Below are 6,559 nucleotides of genomic sequence, written 5' to 3'. Positions count from 1 at the left end.
GCGGGCGGTTATAAGGCGCGATGCTGTCAGCGGGCGCTGCCCAACAAAGCAAGGCGTAGGTATAATGGATGCGATCGTGAATGCGTTTCAGACGAGTCACATTTGAAACACTCGTGACTGACGGGTTCGGGCGTGCGCGAGGGGCGCGGCGGCGATCATTCAAAATTGCGCCTGCTGCTGCTGCTGCATCATATATGCTGCCCAGCAGCACAGCACAGCACAGCACAGCCCTGCCCGCCTCGATTGCGTGGTCGCGCGGTTTCGACTGACTACACCAGCGGGCCATCAACGAGCGACATCCATCCATCCATGCCGCTCTCTGTATTTATTCACCACCACGCACCTTGTCCGTATCGTAGTACTTGAGCGTCATTCCGCTTCCCGCTCCCACTTCCAGCACTTTGCCGCTCGCATTAGCCCTGATCAGCTCATCCTTGACCTCCTTCCACGTCTTGTCCGATCCCTCCAAGATGATGGGAAATCCGTGGGCCAAGACGGCATCTCTCCAAGCCCATGGACTGAGCAGCTTCCACGGTTTCAGGTCTAGCGTGGCTGCTCGGACTTGCAGCAGGATCGCTCCCACAAGACCATAGTAGAGCAGTGCGGCTAGCAAGATGAGCGGAAAGAATGGCTCCAATAGGCGGGATTTTAGACCTCCTGCCGGTGCTGACGTAGTGGTGAGCAGCGACATGATGGAGCAGAGCAGTTGGTTGGGGTCGAGCGAAAAAGGGGGGAGTGCGAGTGTGTGGGAACGTGGTGGTGGTGGTGGTGCTAGCGACAAGCATCGCGCGAATCCCTCTCATCGTCCAGCGACGAAGGTTGACTTTTTTGCCTCCATGCGAGAGTGGCTCAGCAGCAGATCCGTGTGCGACTTGCATGCATATGATGCGATGCGATGCATGGATGGCTCGTTCGTTTGATCGCGGCCGGCGGGACGCGCCAGAGAGATGTCGTGTGCAATCACGGAATGCGTGCGATCGGCGGGAGACTCGTGACTGACTGCACGACCAGCCAGCCTGCCGTGGGGCGCGGGTCACGCCACGACTCTACCTCGCCCCCCCCCAGAAGGGGATCGATGCTCGTATCGCAGCACACCAATCGGGATCAATTTGCAATTCGAAAATGGAGAGGTCAATGGAGCGAAGCATTCAGTTGGCTTCCAGCGAGAAGGGGCACAAAGCTCGATGCTTCTTGCGCACAGCGCAGGAGCGTGGCGCGCAGCGCATAGCGAGAGACCAAGAGGCAGAAAGCAGGGGCGATGTTATTACAGCGGATGCACGATGTATGCCGCGAGAGGGGCCAAGGCAGCGAGACAGGGGTGACTTGCGAGGGCTTCGAGGAGGTATCTGACTCGATTGCAGGCTGAGGCGAGCAATCGCGGACTGGCGATCTGCAGCGTCGTCGCTAGTTGTTTCTGTACGTGGAAGGAGATGATGAGGGAGTAAAGGGGCACGTCAGCATTGCAGCCTACGCGCTTAGCCCCCTCGCTCTGCGCTTCTCTCGCTCCAGACTCACTGGCTGAACTTGTAAGCGCATCTAGGACAAGTGTAAAAGATTGTGCTTCCTTCATCCGCGCTCCTCATTTGCAGCGTGTGAAACCTCATCTCCTCATTGCCGCAATTTGGACACTTCTCCTTGATCGTGGCATCCTCTGCCCTCTTGCCCGCCTCGGCTGGATCCACACTGTGCACCAACGTCCTCTTTTGCCTCAATGCCGAGGGAAAGGCGTTGGGCGCGGATTTGGTGACGATGGAGAGATTGTCGTACACTTTGGCATCCACCACTCCTCCGCAGGGAGTGCAGCGCACCACATCCTCGTCGGTAGGCACGTCCAAGAGACTTCCACAGGCAGGACAAAAGAGAAGCGAGCCGACTTGATCTGAAGGAGTGCAGAGGTGCGTCAGATTGGATAGACTCGGACAGATGACGACACAACACACACTACTCTGGCACGCACCTGGAAGCGGCGCCATCCTGGCAGCACACCAGAGCCACGACGCGAGTGCGCCCGGTGCGTGGCGCGGCCGGCTATTTGAGTTGCCGGAATGGCGTACGAAACGGTTTTCCAGGGCCTCAGTAGCGGCCGTGCGGTGATGACCACGTCAAGGCAAGCCAAACGTCCCGTAAAAATGTGATGGTGGTGGTAGAGTGAAGGCGAAGGCGTGTGCGGGACCTTTGAAGGCTGTGCAAAAATCTGGGATGCGCCAACCTGCTGCAGGTTCCAAATTCTGCGCGCGACATACCTTCTCGGCCGAGAGTTTCACGCGGTGTGCACCTTTCGCGTCGACTCCCTCCTTCCGAGTCGACTCCATCCTTCCGAGATGTGATGTTTTGCACGCCATCAGGAGCATGCGACTTGCGTTGTCTTCCTACTGCCTCGTCCTTCAGTCACGTCGTCGGAACGTCGCGAAAGGCTCACATTGACAGTGGCAATGGGTGGGGGCAATCACCAAGGGCGAAAGTGTAGAGCATGTGACCGACGCGTCAATCACCCATTTGTACCTTGGCTGACACACCGACTGAGCCTGAGCAACCAAAGACCCTCACCACCACCTCGCGTGACTTACAGAAGGGATCGCGGTGGAGTCAAAATTTGTCAGAGAGCGCGCACGAGCGCGTCTGTGGAGCACGGGCTCGTTACCAAGATGCGTTGCTGAAATAAAGGAGCCGCTTCGGGGGCAACGACTCGAGGCCGTCAGCAGAGGCGCGAGAGAGGGTAATGCGATCGTTGCAGGCTCCCGCTTCGGTACACGCACCAGCGCAAGATTCATCCTGACTGGCCATCTCCGTCCGACGAGTCTGTCTAAGTCTCCTTGCACATTTCGCCCACGCCTGATCGGGAGTGTCTGTGTAAAACTTTTCAGTACTCGTGCGATGCTTGCCTGACTGCCTAGCGCAGGGTGTCTGCAAGCAATCGAAAGGGCGTCATCTCGTCTGCCAATGCTCTTGCGTCCAGCCTGGACGCGCTTGGATTCAATCTGCTCTATCGCATCATCCGCGCTCTTTGCACCAGTCACGAATGCCAGTTGCTGCTGCTTGTGTCATTCGGCGCACCAACTCTTGCCAGGCACGTGCTGATATCCTCGAACACACCTTCTGGCTTCTTTCGACTCATGATCGTAACAGCACCTGGACCCTGTGGTAAAAACCTTTGCACCACCTCGCACCGTTACAGCCTCGGCTGACGCCTCTTTTTGCCGCTGAAAAGCTCGTCCAACGTGCGCTGCCCGCGGCAGTTCTTTGCGACCTTCAAGCTGGCAGCTCGAGATGCCCTGTGCCAGTTTCAAACATTGGCATCGTCGGCCGGCATAGAGAGGCGCAGCGTGAGACTAATCGGGAGGATTGAGGTTGAGCGGACTCAATCCTGACAGACAAGACGCCTCACTAAAGTTGGGGTCGCGCCAATCTTGATGGTGCGCTCCTTGTTCTCCTTTGGGACCTTTTCGACGAACCGGACGAAGCGCTCGCTGCAAACGCGCATTGACGCCATCGATCATGTTCGACTGGCGCTTTTGCGGTCGTTGGAGATAAATCATGCGACCAAATGGGGCCCAAAGAATCTGCTGCAACGGCGCGAGATATATCGCCGCTTCTCCGAGGCAGCCAAGCAACTCGTGCTAGACATGGACGTACGTATACATCAGATTCGCGAGAGCAACGTCGACGATTCACAGGCGAAAGATTATCATGATTGAGAAGATGACTTTTGCCTCGTCGGAAGCTGGCAGACGACCCCATTGTTTCGATGACGTTACAAGACGCAAATGTTCAAAGTACTCCGTTTAGAATCTCACAACCGGCAACTAGCACCATGGTTGGTGGAGGACGACGACTTGTGCGAGGAGCCAGCGGACACCGTCTTCATGACCGCAGCCTCTTTGCATTCGAAGTACCTGTCAGCATGGATGAAGCTGGATGAAGCCCTTCGGATGGTGGGTTCTCAGAGAACTCATGACGGAAGGAGAAATGGGACGAACCACCTCGGGACGCCTCGCAGGAGGCCCAACGAAGCTTGTCGAATGGTCACATCTCGTCTGCAATCGCTGTTTACGCATTTGTCCGTGGCATCAAGCTCCGAATACGTCTGCAAAAGCAAGGTTCAGCGACAAGCACATCAACAGACTGGCGCTGTAGAAAAAGCCCCTCACCTTCATCGTAGTCGTCAACTGGCGGAAGACACAACAGCGTCAGCTTTTGACAGAACCTCAACCAGACGCACTGCTATCGCAACTCACAGTCCATACCAGCGCCGCCAAGGTTGCCGCCGCCTTGATATGCAGGTCGGGTGTTGTGTTGCACCTGTGGGACTGCCGCTTCGGTGAGCCGGTGGCGGAGCCTCCTGTGTCAACCTCCTCTGCCCAAACGCACCTTGAGCAGATAGCTAGCGCTCGTCGCAATGGTCCTCTCTTTTTGTTCGACTGCCGAGCTGAGATGGTGCAATTCAGAATGCATGGCTTGTAGGCGACGCACGGTACCAGCGTCGCGATTCATGCTGCCCGCCGTCTGCGCAGAAGACGCTGGATGATAGTGCACCACGACGCTCTCGGGCGACGGCGTCGAGTCGCCATCTATCGTGGCTTGGGACCAGCCTTGCTGAGCCTGGCGGAGAGGTGTCGTTCGATCAACAACTGTACTACAGCCAGATGGTGGGCATACTCACGATCCACAGCAGGTCAGCCGCCACTTGCTGCGCTACTTGGTCGCGATTGCCTGATGGAGTTGGCAAAGCTAACAGATCGATGATGTCTGCGATTGTGAGCGACCCAAACGTATCTCCCAAGCGTTGAATGCGCCGCAAGCGATGCAGGCCAAGCAAGGACTGTACAAAATGCCAATTGGCGTCCTGAGATGTGGACAAGGGCTCAGCAGAGAAGCGTAAATTCGTGGACGCAGCCACGCACCGCTGCAAAGTCGGCCTTTTTGGCCGCAACGAACTCCTGCAAGTCTGCTAGTCCACGATCGACATGCCTAGCAGCCTGAGCTTGACCTGCCAGGTTGAGCACTGGACCGCGAGCGTACAGGCGAGCCAGCGTCTCGTAGGCTACCAGAGTGGAAGGGTGCGTGCCAGTGGAGCTACCAGCATTGCGCAAAATCTTCTGAAAAGGCGGCGAGACGTGTTTTGGCGGTGATCGAGTCTGGAGCGCGCCCGAAACGTGTAAGCCGTGTATGCTGCGCATCTTGATACCGATGGCAGACAACGCTCGCTCACCTTTCCGTAAAGCATGAGCTGCACCAGAATGAGCTTCTTGTATGCATCCAGCTGGATCGCGCTGACTTCGCGAGCCGGGACGCTCAGGCACTAGGACAGAAATCTGGATCAGGTTGATGCAGGTGCAGGAGAGCATCGCACTGCATTTACACACCGTTTCAAAGGCGTTAGCAGCGGCGTCCAATCGATCCAATTTGAGGTACGCTAGACCTGCATAGTAAAAGTATTCCAGCGCATCCAGGTAGCGGTTGTTGGGGTGCTGCAAGAGAGGTGTGGGTGAGCAAGAGCTACCAGACAGAAGACCACCTTGAGCTCACTTTGGCAACGTGCTGCACTGGGACCTCCACAAGAGCTCCGATAGCGCCGAGATCGCCCGTCTTGAGAGCTTGCTGTCAAAAGACGGCGGGAAAGGAGGCGTACTGTCAGGTAAGGGGCCTGCAGCGGACCAGGGGTGCCATGTATGCTACTCACGTACAGCACAATCGCGTGCAGAGGCGTCAATACATCCACCGTCACTTCGTATGGGCTCATCGAATGCAGTCGCAGTAGTCGCTGCAGGCCCCATTGTGGCTTCAGGCAGTGGCGGTGATGCCGAGGATCAGCGTGGGGTATGCGCCAGATACACGCTTCCACTCACATTGCGCAGAGTTGCTGAAAAGGTTGCAATTTGACGCGCGAGGTGGGTTACTGGTGAGGAAGGACACGCGCATGAGCGTTCGAGTCGAGGCAAGCGAGACTCCTTGCGCGGAACACCTCACCTCGATTGGGAGCCATGCGGAGCAATTCGGGTGGAGCACGAGCCAGCAATGCGTCGATGTAGACTGTCACTGCGCCAATGGCTTGCTGGTCCTTGATGAGACTGAGACGGGCGTTGCTGATCGTCGCGAGGTGCGCGCCAGACAGTAAGAGGCGAGCGCTCGAATATCATGGGCAGGCGCTTGGCAGCCGACGCTCGACTATCGACCCATTCCACCAGCACGCATGCACTCACAGGATATACAGTCCTACCAACGTATCTCTGGGATACACGACTACGCTGAGCGGGTCTCTGCCATCCGCGAGCGGTTGCGTCAGCTGCATCGCGCCTTCCCCTTTCCCCTTCTTGTACAGCCTGTCCAAGCTTTCTGCCAATGTCTTGGTGCCGGATGCGTCGGCAATGACGTTTGGATCGTCGTTTGCCGAGTCGCTATTCACCAGCTGACGCGACAAGGTCAGGGCATCGTCGGGCGTCTGCATTTGAGGCTGAGAATGCTCGCGCGATCTGGAGCTCGAGCCAGTTGCTATGGACGCAAGGGATGACAGCATGGCAGGGACTGATGCGAAGTCGAGAACGTATAAACAGCGGGGGGG

The 6,559-nt window shown here is 57.1% G+C and overlaps 3 protein-coding genes across 3 annotated transcripts in view; all 3 read right to left on the bottom strand.

Annotated features, from left to right (window-relative positions):
• The window catches only part of IE81DRAFT_321657 (hypothetical protein), a 2,037-nt gene extending 1,207 nt beyond the window's left edge, over positions 1-830 (bottom strand). Inside the window, exon 1 of the mRNA XM_025513413.1 lies at positions 344-830. Coding sequence (XP_025371167.1) covers positions 344-691 — 348 coding nt within the window. The 5' untranslated portion in view covers positions 692-830. The remainder of the gene's footprint in view (positions 1-343) is intronic.
• Positions 831-1,241: 411 nt separating this feature from the next.
• On the bottom strand, positions 1,242-2,141 carry IE81DRAFT_321656 (putative RPA12-13.7 kd subunit of DNA-directed RNA polymerase I). Its single transcript, XM_025513412.1, has 3 exons — positions 1,958-2,141; positions 1,516-1,879; positions 1,242-1,414 (listed from the first exon to the last, which is right to left on the bottom strand). Exons 1-3 carry the CDS (start codon positions 1,971-1,973, stop codon positions 1,405-1,407), a joined length of 390 nt encoding a protein of 129 aa, XP_025371166.1. The 5' UTR covers positions 1,974-2,141; the 3' UTR covers positions 1,242-1,404.
• Positions 2,142-3,672: 1,531 nt separating this feature from the next.
• Positions 3,673-6,558, bottom strand: IE81DRAFT_321654 (hypothetical protein). Its single transcript, XM_025513411.1, has 13 exons — positions 6,201-6,558; positions 5,968-6,083; positions 5,847-5,896; positions 5,681-5,779; positions 5,527-5,598; positions 5,364-5,468; positions 5,210-5,299; positions 4,902-5,135; positions 4,661-4,843; positions 4,369-4,599; positions 4,236-4,299; positions 4,149-4,166; positions 3,673-4,084 (listed from the first exon to the last, which is right to left on the bottom strand). Exons 1-13 carry the CDS (start codon positions 6,443-6,445, stop codon positions 4,068-4,070), a joined length of 1,524 nt encoding a protein of 507 aa, XP_025371165.1. The 5' UTR covers positions 6,446-6,558; the 3' UTR covers positions 3,673-4,067.
• Between the last annotated feature and the right edge of the window lies 1 nt (position 6,559).

This window comes from Ceraceosorus guamensis (assembly GCF_003144195.1).
Source record: "Ceraceosorus guamensis strain MCA 4658 unplaced genomic scaffold IE81scaffold_14, whole genome shotgun sequence".
NCBI lineage: Eukaryota > Fungi > Basidiomycota > Exobasidiomycetes > Ceraceosorales > Ceraceosoraceae > Ceraceosorus > Ceraceosorus guamensis.
Note: the sequence above shows the minus strand (reverse complement) of the source record. Positions and strands in the feature narration are given on the sequence as shown.

Excerpts from the sequence above, each read along its gene's own strand:
- IE81DRAFT_321654 (XM_025513411.1), bottom strand. The coding sequence starts at position 6,445 with ATGCAGACGCCCGACGATGCCCTGACCTTGTCGCGTCAGCTGGTGAAT. Across the intron at positions 5,897-5,967 it reads CCGCATGGCTCCCAATCGAG|TAACCCACCTCGCGCGTCAA; the intron begins GTGAGGTGTTCC and ends CTTCCTCACCAG. Across the intron at positions 4,600-4,660 it reads CGGCTGACCTGCTGTGGATC|GCTCAGCAAGGCTGGTCCCA; the intron begins GTGAGTATGCCC and ends CCTCTCCGCCAG.